This window comes from Gadus morhua, chromosome 16 (genome assembly GCF_902167405.1).
Source record: "Gadus morhua chromosome 16, gadMor3.0, whole genome shotgun sequence".
Taxonomy (NCBI): Eukaryota; Metazoa; Chordata; class Actinopteri; order Gadiformes; family Gadidae; genus Gadus; species Gadus morhua.
Genome location: NC_044063.1, coordinates 10,325,491 through 10,339,326, shown reverse-complemented (window position 1 = coordinate 10,339,326; position 13,836 = coordinate 10,325,491). Strand labels below are relative to the sequence as shown.

The 13,836-nt window shown below is 48.3% G+C and overlaps 1 protein-coding gene across 3 annotated transcripts in view; it reads left to right on the top strand.

Annotated features, from left to right (window-relative positions):
* Positions 1–10,194, top strand: part of robo1 (roundabout, axon guidance receptor, homolog 1 (Drosophila)) — a 167,324-nt gene extending 157,130 nt beyond the window's left edge. For all 3 annotated transcript variants that reach the window (XM_030381045.1, XM_030381046.1, XM_030381044.1), the window contains 5 exons: positions 371–960; positions 1,914–2,114; positions 7,412–7,675; positions 8,110–8,315; positions 8,801–10,194. In XM_030381045.1, the coding sequence (XP_030236905.1) occupies positions 371–960; positions 1,914–2,114; positions 7,412–7,675; positions 8,110–8,315; positions 8,801–8,815 (1,276 nt within the window). In that variant the 3' untranslated portion in view covers positions 8,816–10,194. The remainder of the gene's footprint in view (positions 1–370; positions 961–1,913; positions 2,115–7,411; positions 7,676–8,109; positions 8,316–8,800) is intronic.
* The last annotated feature ends 3,642 nt before the right edge of the window (positions 10,195–13,836 follow it).

Sequence of the window (13,836 nt, the reverse complement as noted above, 5' to 3'; positions counted from 1 at the left end):
GACTTGACTTTACTTGAGTAAAGTCAAGTCATAGTAACAAAAAGCAAAACAAGGAAGGTGCATTCAATTCGCCTTTAACATTTGGTGGAAGCTTTTATCCAAAAGCTACGGTGAACTTTAGGTTCTTCTTGCTCAAGGGGTTCTTCCGGGTTATTCTGCAGACAGTGGGCATCGAGGGCGCTGCCGTTTGGCTGGGATTCAAACAGCCTTCACCACCACACTCTCCTGCCCCTGGCAATTAACATTTTGCGATCCAATTGTTAAAATGGCGCCGTTAATGTTCATGGTGGTCGTAACGGTATATGAGGTCATCCCGGTGTGAGTTATGAGTTCGATGAATCTGACGCTGTGCTCCGTACTGTGTTCCCAGACGCCACGCTGTGAGCCCCCTGCCCCGGCCCCTGTCTCCGTCCCACACCTACAGCTACATCACCAGCCCTCTGGGCCCCCACCCAGACGGCGTGGAGGAGGAGGATGAGGAGGATGAGATGCTGGAGGAAGAGGACGACGAGGAGATGATGGACGGGGAGGAGGAGGAGGAGGACACGGACGCCGAGATGGCCAAGGGGGGGCACCACCTCCCCCATCAGCACCTCCACCAACAGCAGCAGCAGCAGCAGCAGCACCTCCACCACACCCACCCGCACCCCCACGGGCACCGCGGCCACCGGCCCCAGAGGAGGCTCCTGCTGCGGGGCCTCGAGCAGCAGCAGACGCCGGCCTCCAGCGTGGGCGACCTGGAGAGCTCCGTCACGGGCTCCATGATCAACGGCTGGGGCTCGGCGTCCGAAGAGGATAACGTCTCGTCGGGTCGCTCCAGCGCCGTCAGCTCCTCGGACGGATCCTTCTTCACCGACGCAGACTTCGCCCAGGCCGTGGCGGCGGCGGCCGAGTACGGCGGCGGCAAGGCCCCCAAGTACCCCAACGCACACGGACAGGAGCTGGCCGTAGGGGCCTCCGGTAAGGGCCGCGGGAGGGAGGGGGAGCTGGTGGTTTAACACATGGGGAGGTTCCTCGGGGTTCGCTGGGTCCAGCAGGAACGTGTCCAAAGTCAAAGCCTTTTAGCGTTTTAAGTCAATGTGGAGAATGGAAATTCCTTCGACAAGGCGGTTCAAAGTGATCAAGTACATCTCAGAAGGCTATCCCTCTTGGAGTGTCCCCTGTAAAGCATTCCTCACTCTTCCTCCACTGTCTGTCTGGAAATCCCCAGCCTAAGGGTTTCCGAAGGCTATCAATCTGGCTATTCCCCCGTTTACATCTTACAGCGGTGGGGGTGTCAATGCAGATTTTGACAAAAAAACTTGGGAAGAAAGTCTAATCTTTAATCATCATCTCTACATAAGCAAATGCAACTTCCACATAAAGATAGACTACCTAGACTCATCTTGATTCTTAAAACCTGAACTGTGATTTTTGTTGACTGAAGCTTTTCGACTTTGAACTGCAAAGTTTCTCCCACTTGTGGCTCAGGAGGTAGAGCGGGTTGGCTGGTAACCGGACGCTTGCTAGTTTGATCCCTGGCTCCTCCTAGTCGAGGTGTTCCTGAGTGAGACTCCTCACCCTGAATGCTCCCGACGAGCTGGCTGTCGCCTTGCATGGCTGACTGCGCCGTCGGAGTGTGATTGTGTGCTTGAATGGTTGAATGTCAGGCAATATTGTAAAGCGCTTTGAGTAGCCACTGATTAGAAAAGTGCTGGGTAATTGCAGTCCATTTACCATTCAACACATCCACCGAGTTTTTCTCCATGTGTTTATTTTTTTCTGGTCCACTTTTGCCCACCCACGGAAAAAAGATCGTAACTGGCGTCGGAAAATGATGCATCTATAACCGTAGCTACCACTCAAGCTAGAGTTTACTTATTTGAAAAGTTTACATAGTTGACCTTTAACTCTTAGGGGGTCGTTTCTTACAGCGAGAAAATACCAAATGGCGTCGCTGGGCCACCGTCCGGGAAGCCCAGTGTCTACCGACAGCAACATGAGCACAGCCGTGGTGCAGAGACGGCCCAAGAAACAGAAGCAGCCACAGCAGCAGCAGCAGCAGCAGCAGCAGCCGCCACAACAACACCAATCGGCCCACCCAGGGATCCAGCGGCGTGAGGTCTATAATGAAGGTAGACTTGTCATTACCGTACTGCTACCTCACTTTCTCCCCCTCTGCAACAGTTGTCATTTACTTTTACAGACACCGTTGTGTACTAAAGAGACACAAAGGTTGTGAAAGTGACGGAAATTATAGTACGGTTTTTGGCAAACAGGTTTCGGAGCGAGGGGGGGAATGTTTTCGTCGGAAACGGAATGGAAAGGTCGGCAAAACCTTGTCAAACTTTGAACTGCTTTTCTCTGCAATGAGGTTGATGGATTTACGATTTCTGTCTGCATGTGATATTGTGGAGTGTGAAGAAAAGGAACGGGGGATCGTTTTGACAGCCGCATCAAAAAGTGCGGTTTAGTGCCGACACCTTTTGAAATGGCAGCTGTAGTCTCTGTACTTGTGTTTTACTACCGAGTAACTGTCTGCTGTCTGATTCTGTGTTTGGGTGTTGAAATGGAGATGCAATCTTCACCCACGGTGAGCTAATCATTGAGGGAGTATTGCTGTGAGGCAACGTCTAACATTGATTGAGTAATATAAAGAAAGAAATAACTACAAACTTTTCCCACCACCAACACCAACAAACCAAAAAAGCAACCTATTTGTTTATTTACATTGATATGTTACCAGAACTTTTTTCTGGGTGTTTTAGCTAGGTTTAAGATGCAATATTATTTGCACCAGGGACATTTCTGTGCATTAACCCTTTAGAAATGCTACCATTTAAAAATAAATAATAATCTTGTATCTTTTCTTCTGTACCTATCATGCTACACGTTGTCTGCTGTGCAGACAGACAGTTTAATGGACTATACAGCTTACGTTATCAGCCCTTTGTGGAATGGTATTCTGTTACATTGCTCTGATGATAATCTGAAAGAGGATCTCATGGCTACATTAGCGAGGTAGCTGCATCCTGCTAGGAGCCCAGATAGCATGATAAGATCCAGTGGTTTCAATAGTCAAACCTGTGTGTGTGGGTGTGTGAGTGAGTGTGTGTGTGTGTGTGTGTGTGGGTGTGTGTGTGTGTGTGTGTGTGTGTGTGTGTGTGTGTGTGTGTGTGTGTGTGTGTGTGTGTGTGTGTGTGTGTGTGTTTGTTTCAGTGCATGTGTGCCTGTGCGCACCCATCCAACTGTATGTGTGTTTTTTGTGTGTGTGTGTGTGTTTATGTGACGGATAAATGCACGGATTGCTGCTGGTGATCTGGAGGGGTGGGGCCACAGAGAACAGGAGGGAGCCGGGTTGGCTGGGTGAGGCAGGCTAGGGGGGTTGGAGGCGGAGTCTTAGCAGGGTTGGAGGCGGAGTCCCAGAGGGTGGTGACACCTCAGTGTCTCACGGCTCCCCACCTGCTAATGAAATGGATCCAGGTGCTGTGGCTGTTATTGAGGGGGGTGCCCCTCCGCATGAGCCGGGGGGGACGGGGCGGTGTGCAGGAGACAGATGGAGAGGAACAGGGCTTCTCCTCTCTCGAACTCATATCGTTTTTGCTGAACAAGTGCAGAGTCAGTTGTGTTCGTTGGAATTGTGTGAGGGATGCACTTAGACAATATACGCCCGCCGGCATTCACCATCTCGACACAAATCTTCACGTCACACACACAGACGAACACACACACAGACGAACACACACACACGCCCATGCTCTCTCCAGTGTGTGCTACCCCCTGCCATGCTCTACTCCCAGTGTCAGGTGTCCTTGTGTGTTGGAGGCCCTTGACAGGGAGATTTAATATCCAGCTCACTGGGAGCCAGACAAGCTATATCACTGAAGAGAAATCCTTACACACACACACAGACACACACAGATACACACACACACACACACACACACACACACACACACACACACACACACACACACACACACACACACACACACACACTGTCCTCCACCGTCCTTCTGTGATGATCCTCCAAGCCTGGCTTATTCTCTATCCATCTGCCCCTCCCTTTGATTTCATCTCTCCATCTCTCTCTCTTGCACTTTCTCTGTCTCTCTTTATCGCTCCCTCTCTCCTCTTTCCCCCCCTCTCTCTCTCTCTTTTTCCGTACCTCTCCGTACCTCCCTCTCTCAATCCCCATACCTCTTTTTCACAATCTTATCTCTTCATCCCTCTCTCCCAACTCGCTCCCCCCCACCTCTCTATACCCTCTCTCTCTCTCTCTGTCTCTGTCTCTGTCTCTGTCTCTGTCTCTGTCTCTGTCTCTGTCTCTGTCGCTGTCTCTCTCTCTCTCTCTCTCTCTACGGCTATCCTTCAATCCCTCTCTCTTTCTTTATGTATCCCTCTCTCTCCCTATGCCTCTCTCTCCATATACTACAGCTCTGTCCCTCAGTCTGTCCATCACTCCTTCCCTTGATTGCATTTGATCTGAATGGATTGTTTTTCATTTGGAGGTTATTGCCTTCCACTTCCTCCCCTCCTCCTCTCCCCTCCTCTGTCCTCTTCCCTTACCCTCTACCTCACCCCCACACACGCTTGCACGCACACCCACCCACACACACACACACAGGCACCCATCGGGTGCCTGGTCTGCAGGAAGGGCTTTAAGGCGAATGATCTGGCCGGCCGAGTTAAATAATGAATTGGTAGTGCACTGCAGTGACTGGAGAGAGCATGAAGTGGCCATAGATTGGATTGTATGATTATAGATTCCATCTCTTACTATTTATGCGTCTCCAAAAACACACACACACACACACACACACACACACACACACACACACACACACACACACACACACACACACACACACACACACACACACACACGGACAGACAGAGAGACAGAGAGACACACACACTCACTCCCAGACCAGCCAAAGCTGGTGGTGGTTGCTGGTGGCTCCGGAGGTCTTCCCTGAGTGGAGGCCAGTGGGAGTGGGACCAGCGTGCAGCCAGCGAGCCAATAAATACACATAAAGACCCGCCGTTAAGAGCAGCACAAAAAGCAAAGGGCCCGAGTGATCCATCCCCCCCACCTCATCCTTACCACACACACACACACACACACACACACACACACACACACACACACACACACACACACACACACACACACACACACACAGTTCAATTCCAACCTCACCCCGGTTCTGACCTAATTTTGTCGTGTTTGCTCAGTGGATGAGAAAATACCCCTGGATAAACCCTATGATGGTCTATAATATGAAGCCCTAATGCCTCTGACTGCTTTTTTGGGGGTATATATATATGCTAATCACATCACATGACTGTGTGTGTGTTGGTGTACTTTTAAGGATCTATGTACGTGTGCATTAAGGGGTTCTTGCATGTGTGTGTGTGTGTGTGTGTGTGTGTATGCGCGTGCGTGCGTGCGTGTTCGTGAGACCTGGAGGCCGTCTCTCTTCTTCATAAATGTGTGTGCTTCATCTTCCCGTGCGCCCTACAGTGAGCCATATCTCCCAGACAGGAGCATTGATCTGGCTGCAGCAGCCCAGGCAGGACACACGGCAGGCTGGGGAGATAGAGGGGGGAAAGAGGGAGGGAGGGAGAGGAGGGGAGAGGAGAGAGGGAGCCTTATGATATTGACCTGTTTGGATTAGCATTCTGCAGGAGTGGAGGAGAAGGGGCAGGGGGTATAGTGTGTATGTGTATTTGCTTGTGTGTGTGTGTGTGTGTGTGTGTGTGTGTGTGTGTGTGTGTGTGTGTGTGTGTGTGTGTGTGTGTGTGTGTGTGTGTGTGTGTGTGTGTGCGCGTGTGTGTGTGTGTGTGTGTTATTAAAGCCGAGCACAGCGCGTCAATACGCTGTGTGATTTAACCCGGGTCCCAGTCGCTGTCTCAGGAACGTAAAGAAGGGAAGACGCAGTCCGACGGTGGAACGGCCCCCGCTCGCGTTTATGAACTCCTGTGTGTAATCCTGTGTGGATTACGGTGGTGGCCATCTTCCTGACAAAGTCATCTTCCAAGCCCCGCCCCCCCTCACCTGTTTAAGGGATGAGAGGGACATCGATCGCTAGGCGTTGGGCTAGGGAGAGAGTTCAGGCTTCTCTCTCTCTCTCTCTCTCTCTCTCTCTCTCTCTCTCTCTCTCTCTCTCTCTCTCTCTCTCTCTCTCTCTCTCTCTCTCTCTCTCTCTCTTCTCCCCCCCCCTCCCTCTGGGTTTGTGTGGGGCTGTAGGGGTGTGAGGCGAAGGCCCTCGTATGAATAATGGCTCAAGGACAGCAGGGATTGATTCATCGATGCGGGGGGAAGTGGAGCAGAGATGCTCCACAGCTGCTGACCGTCACACTCCCAACCACACTTGCTTGTTGTCTCGCTGTGCCTCTCTTTCTCTCTCTGTCTCTGGGTCTCTCTCTCTCTGTCTGTGGGTCTTTCTCTCTATCTCTGTCTTTCTCCCTCTTTGTCTCTCTCTTTCTCTTTGTCTTTCTCTCTATCTCTGTCTCTGTGTCTTTCTCTCTTTGTCTCTGTCTCTCTCTTTTCATATCTCCCTGTCTCTCTTTGTCTCTTTCTCCCATTCCTTTTCCTTATACTCTCCCTCTTATCCTCTCCCTCTTTTTATATCTGTCTCTATATCTCCCTCACACTCTCTCTCTGGTCAAAGCTCTCTCTCTCTATTCCATTCTTTCCCTCTCTTTCCCTCTCTTAATCTCTCTATTCATATCTCTCTAACCCTTTCTCTTTGCTCTCTGTGTGTTTTTCTGTGTGGGTCTCTCTCTCTCACACTATTACACTCTCTGTCTCTCTGTCTCTCCCCTTTCTACCCCCTCTGTCACCTTCGATCTCCTGTAACGCTCATGAAATCAGAGGATTCCAGCTCTGTGGCGTCACATGCTGTGTTTACTTGTGTCGTCTCTCCCGAGGGGTCGTTCACCACGCTCATGAGCCCACCAAGCAGGGCTCCAGCTGTGTTTATGCATCACCTGGCAGGTGTGATGCAACAGGGTGAAACTTTATGCACATCTACGTGCACCAGACTTAGTGTTTTGCTCTACGGGCCTGGCTTTAATTTGTCTTCTAATTCTTTCGGGAATTTCCTGCCTGGTATTAATATTAGTACTATCCCATCAGTATTGTTCCTTTCTTTTAGTAAATAAAACCCTCGGTGGTAGCTCTGCACACACTCGGTCTCCAGGTGACATACCGGACACAAAACTGTCTGGTTATTCTTAAGAAACTCGTTTGCCTAACTTTGAATTTTTTATAAATCGACAAACTTTCGACATACCCTTTGATTGTTCGATTGTGTGGGTTGTGTGGGTTCACTTGTAGGTCGCTTCCAATTAAAATGCTTCTCACCGTCTCTGTAACGCACATCTGTAGCTAACCTGGCCCTTCCACCTGTGTTCCTCCCCCCAGACCTGCCCCCACCCCCGATCCCACCCCCAGCAGTCCTCAAGTCCCCCACGCACCCCTCCAAAGCGGCCATGGAGGGCCGGGGGGTGATGCCCCCCAAGTCGGGCGACGGCCGGGACAACAAGAGAGGGGGCCCCACGGGCTACCGCCCCCCCAGGGACCAGGACCCCAGGACCAGCTCCTCGGAACGCCGCGAGGCCCAGGAAAGGCAGAAAACCGGCGGGAAGGGCCACAAACACGAGAGCAGCAAGACGCGCCAGTACCCCGGTACGACGCAGAGGACGAACTGGTCTATTTCTATACACTGAATTCAGTCTCATAGGTGGGAAACAAAAGGCAATATCAACAGGGGGGAAACGTGTTTATCAGACCTGGCAGGATTGTTCGATTCCTAGCAAAATTTCCTGGATTTTACACAATCCTTCAGTAACCATCCTAGGATGCCAAAGTCTAACTAACCCGACCTATCGGGCTTCTAGAGAAAGATGACCCCAGCCCTTATCCAGCGCAATAATGACATGGATTTCCATTTACTTACTTCTTTAGGTTTCTTTGGTTTAAAGTGTCTTATTGTTGTTGTTGTTGTTGTTGTTGCCTCCACCTCACTGTGTGTATACCCCCCGCCGCCCATCTGACCTTGAATATACCCCCTCTGCCATCCTGACCATGTGTTTACCCCCTCCCATGCTGCTGTCCCACAGGTTCAGAGGACATCCTGCCCTACAGCCGACCCCAGTTCCCCACCACAGTGAACAGCCCACGGGACCCCAGCTCCTCCAGCTCCATGTCCTCCCGGGGCTCCGGGGGCCGGCGGAGAGGAGAGGCAGGGCCGGTGGGCCGTAGGAACCCCGCAGACATGGCCCTCAGCACCGCAGGGGCCTTCCAGCCTGGAGAGGACGGCCTGGAGGTGACGTTGTTGTTCTTCACACAGAGCCGACCCTTTTAAGCTAGGCAGACACTGTGATACGATGTTTTCAAGCGTTTGACTCAGCTCCAGCTCAAACTGTACGACTAAATCGCAGGGTTAAAAAGTTTGCAGCCCACGATTCATGTTTGCGCGCTATACGGCCCAATGCTCTGATGGGATGTGATACCATCACGAGGGGCGATCAGAGTTTCAAACAGCTTTGATTTTCTTGCGAGAATACAATTGCTGATCGGTAGTTGGTCGTGAGGTGTCTCGTTACCCCGTGTATACTACACGATGCACGACACGCGATTAAGCCGAAACTCCTCCGGATCCCAAAATTAGTCGCACAGGTGAAAAAATCGGCTCAAAATGGGCCAAAATCGCACAGTGTCTGCCCAGCTTCAGATGGACACTGGGTGATGGATGCTGGATGCTGGGCCCCCATAATGATTTTCTGTCTGTTTGTGTGTTTCTTCCTCTAGATGGTGGAGAGCTGAAGAATGGACCGGAAGATCAAACCCTGATTTTTTTCTTTTTAAGAGAGGAGCGCTAGTTTTTTTTTTTTTTTTCTCCGTTTTACAATTTCAAATATCTCCAGTATTTCATAAATATTTGTTTTTGCCCGAAACCATTCTGTACAACAATAGTGTTTCTTAACATCGGTGGTGGTTGGGAAGAGGGAGGGAGGAGGGACTGAGAAGAAAAAAAAGTTGTTTTCTAACTTTCGGTGTCCATTTTGAGAAAACAGAAAAGAGAAGCGGGAAAAGAGAATTGTCTGAGGAGGAGCGAAAGGAGCACTCAAAGCAAAATACGCAGTAGGATATTTATGTTTTATTCCGATGCAATATGGAGTGATATTGTGCGCCTTTGACCAGAACTTTGCAGAACCCATACAGTCAGACGTTACTGTAATTTTATAGCTGCGATCCGAGAGGGGTGGACCGTCTTGTAAATATACATGTATACATGATGTCCCTGTTTGTTCCCAATGTGGTACCAGAAAAATTTGTCTTCCTTGTTTTATTTTGTGGATTATAATTTTATTATGCCAGTAAATATAATTATTTTATCGTTTCCATCCATGTTGTAAATTGTTTTATTATTTAGCTTCCCCCCCCCCCCCCCCCCCAAGAAAGTACCACTTTGGGATTTTTGTTGTTTTAATTTTTTGTTTGTTTCGTTTGTTTTGTAATGCACTGTTTGTTCCGTGTCGTCGTCAGTGTTTCGTTTTTTCGTTTTTTACTTTGGTTTTAAAAGCACAATCACTAAACTTTATTTTAAACCATTCTATCTATTAACCTTTTTGTCTTACTGGAGGAAAACAGGTACGACAAAAGAGTCTAGTTAATCTCGATGGTGATGATGATAATGATGATGATGGTGGTGATGATGATGATGATTACGACGACATAGGTCAGGTAATAGTGTTTTTTACTTTGGCTGTTTTAGAAGGGAGACTCCTTGTATCGCAAATCGGTTCCCTCTCCAGGTCTGCCGCCAGCTCGCTAAGTGATGGGAGAGACATGTAATGTGATTCATAGCTGCAATGTAAATATATCTCTTTTCGCATTGACCGTAATTCCAGCTATTGCACATTAATCCAAATGGTTATGTTGTCTACTAATGCACTTAAAAAATTGCCACATACCGGTGAAAAAAAAAACAAATATTGAATGGAGTCACTTTGGGAATCTGGAGAGGTTATGATTGGACAAGGAGGGTCTCTTTTCTGGGGAAGAGGACGGCGGTGGAACATCGTTCTGCCGGGAGGAAGGGTGCTGTTGTTTATTCATAGGACATCTGCAAACATTTGTTTCGTAAAGGAAAAAAAGCAAAATGAATTAAAAAAAAAAGAAGAATAAAAAAGTTCAAACTATACATGTTCCGTTCATTTTTGTCTTTTGTCTACTAAATGCTTGAATTGTAAAATGTCTGCAGTACGAATCCATTAATGTCAACCATCAATTAGGGTCAATATCCACGCACAAATCCAATATCGCTAATACAAAAATATAAAAAATACATTTTACACCTCCTCTTAAAGTTCCCAGTGTTATTTAATAAAACCTGTTGCCCCGGCATCAGCTGCATTTTAATGTGGAATCCATTTGAGCCCCAGCAGCAAACCAAGGCCACCAGCAGACCAGCATCCTTGCACCCCCGTCAAGGATAAACCTATCAATATCCCTGTCTCCCTGACTCACTCTCTAAAAAAACCCTCTCTCCTCCTCTACACCAGCTATTTAAATATATGACACAATGCCAATTCCATTAGTGCCCCCCATTATTCACGGTATCAGCATAGCGTGTCATTCAATAAAGCGTTTGGGAGCGAGCCGGCAGGAGCCGCTAAAACCATTGATGAAGGGATTATACCCAATTTGGCAGGGCTCGCCCGCTGCCAATTTGGGGGGGGGGGGCCCGGAGGACGTTCCGTCGGAGCCCGTGTGAGTGCTGTACGGCCCTGCACGTCTTACCTCTCCCTTCATCGCCTTCTACCTGTAATCGCTAGACCAGACAGCCTGCGCCGGGCGAGACAACAAAATGGCTGTGAAATCAACAGATGACGAAGAGTCACGGAAAGCAAAGAAAAGAACGTGCACTAGACATGGGGGGGGGGGGGGGGGGGGGAGTCGGGGGTGGGTGGAAAGCGTCCTAATTGGGGACTCCAGTGCATTTGTTCTGCCTTATTGCGTCTAACCCTCCTCCTTGCTTGTTCTTTCGCAGAGCAATAACCCGGCCTGTGGGAGTCTTTAATGTCAGCCAGTCTCTTGTCTTGACTTATTCAAACATGGGCTGACAGAGAGGAGGAGGAGGCACGGCGGTACTCCCTTCTGAGCTCCCCCCCTCTGACCCCCTCCCCCGGTGGGGGACGGAACGGAACAAGTGGTGTTTCCACAAGCTAATCACTTCTGTACTCCCATGGTTCCTCAGACCTTAGGAGACCCTACACCCCCCCCCCCCCTTCCCTCCCACCGGGGGTCCAGGGGAGATTCATCAAAAGGGGGGGGAAGGGAAAGGGCGTGTGGGGGGGGGAGGGGGGATACACCAGCCCCCAATTGCATGACTCAAGAAGGCTTGGTGGTGTGGCCTTCAGATGATGTAAATTTGGCTCCACTGGGGCTCATTGTGTTGTGTCCATACAGTGTAGTGACTAGGGTTGACCAGGGGCCAAAAGGTTCTGGCTTAAAGGATCCAAACGCCAATGTCCTAAGTCCTATACCTCTAGGCATCCTTTAGGAAGAGGCCTAACCCCTGCATGCTCCTTAACGACCCATATCTAAATTCAATGAAGGTCCCTTTTGAGCTAAGCTAAAGCTAAACAACAATAGCAATTAGGACTGGAGAGAAATCGATGGAATATTCTACAATAGACTTGTTATCGAAGCTTATATCCTCATTACCACCGTTTTTGGGCTTTCATTTTAAAACATGTGGGCGGGTTAATTCAGACTCTTTATCGATCAAATCTTCAAAATCTGCGCCGTATCATAAATAATGGCTCAATCAAGCAAGGCAGAGACGGGGCTTTTGTGCTTTGCCTCTTGCCCTGTATGGTGAAATATTAAAACATATTTGAACTCCCCACTTCCAACTCCTCTCCACAGCCCCCCCCCCCCCCCCCCCAGTTCCACTCTAATAAGCACCTCCCTGACCAGCAACACGTTCGGAAGAGGCAGGAAAGGGAGCTTCGCCCTTATGACTCCATCCATCACCTTAATGAGCAGAGGTGTGTCCAAGGCCTCACAATGAGATGCAGGTGATTAAGGTATGTTGGACGGTGGCTCCAGCCCGGGGCTTGCTGGTGGGGGTGCTGGTGTGGGAGGGGGACTCCTTAAATTCCAGAGATATTCAGGTGGTGGAGGTAGAGCCATGGTCTTTGGCTCACTATGGTTCTGACAGTTGTGCTACCTGTCTGACCACCAGTGCCCAAGGAGAGGGATGTGTGTGTGTGTTTGTGTTTGTGTGCGTGTGTGTGCGTGTTTGTGTGTGTGTGTCTGTGTGTTAGCTTGCAATTTTTTGTGTATGTGAGTTACAGAGGTATATACAGTATATATTGTTTCCATTCTAAATTAAATCAAAAGCAGAAATATTTTTATTGAGGGAAAAACCTTTCACCAATTCTATTGGCTCATGGGAGTTCCAGGGCCCGAAGCTCATTTGTTCTGGCTAGGTAACCGTGCCAACACTGGAAGTGCTGTTTTCAGCACATTAGGAACTCAGAGCATATCACAGAAAACATACAGCATTGGATTTTGAAGGACTTCATAAAAACTTAACAAATTCACAAGTTAGGTTTTTATTATTTTAACAGCCCTTGTTAATTATAGTAATTTACAAAAAATATATATATTTGTATGACATATTTTTCTATTCCTTTTGGTTTTACAACATGCATATTTTAGAAGTAAGGGAAGTAAAACATGTAGTTGACTTCGGTTCATTGTTATTCATTGGAAGGCTATTTTACTTTTTCTAAACATTAATATTAGATAACCTTTGGAAAACGATATCCCTCATGGGCCTGAAACACAATTCATCGGGGCTGTGAGACCAGGAAGTGGAGGCGATTTGTATCCGTCAAAGCATATTAATAATGGCTTCTGAAGCCAGGCTGAATCACCCACTCGGGTTAACCATTTGTAATTGCATGTCTCTCTGGCGACAGAAGACAAAGCTGGCCCTACATTGGCAAATAGTTTCCTTGAGATTTTTTCATCACCGTTAAATTCAAGGAGGTTATTCAAAAATGTTTTGGTTTATTGCACTTCAGTTTGTGCACTGGCACTTTGAGGGTTTCAAACTCCCCTGGCTGTACGAATTGTGCTTTCAAATGTGCGGCTGGCTCATAAGATTTAATGTTCCTCTGTAAGGATGAGGCCTCGAATGCAATCTAGCTGCAATAACTTTTGATTCTGGTTATAAATATGGACTTAGGCACTGAAGAGGTATATAAGAGATTAGGGATTTCATTCGGAAAAACAATACCATTTGAGCTAGGAAAGAGCTGCCATTTCCTGTAAATGCCATCTATGAATATAAAAAATAAATAATCTTTCTTGGAAATGGCCATGAAAACTATCAAAAATCCAATCAAATAATAGAAAGCGGGTTATGAAAATAGTTTATTGAGTCCTTTGATACACGTACAAATTTGCCAAACCCAATACAGTATGTTGTTTGGCAAAAGAAACCTTTCCATGTAAATCTCAATTGATCCAAAGTCCTTTGCCTTCCCCTTGTCCAGTCTGAGTTTCCAGAATAAATACAGCTAAACTGCTGTTGATTTCTCACTATTCCCAGCAGCAACAAACTAATTTCTTTTGTGAAAATTCAGACATTCTCTCGGCTCTGATCCCCAAAAACTGCTTCATTAACCTCCTTCCCAAACTAGGAGGCAATTAACTGAACAGCTGTGCGCTGTCTGACAAGATGATCCCGGCATCGCTACCTCCCAGCCGCCAGGAAGCTAGCGCTTAGCATGCTATCGCCACAGGTGCACCCTGTTGAGGCGCCT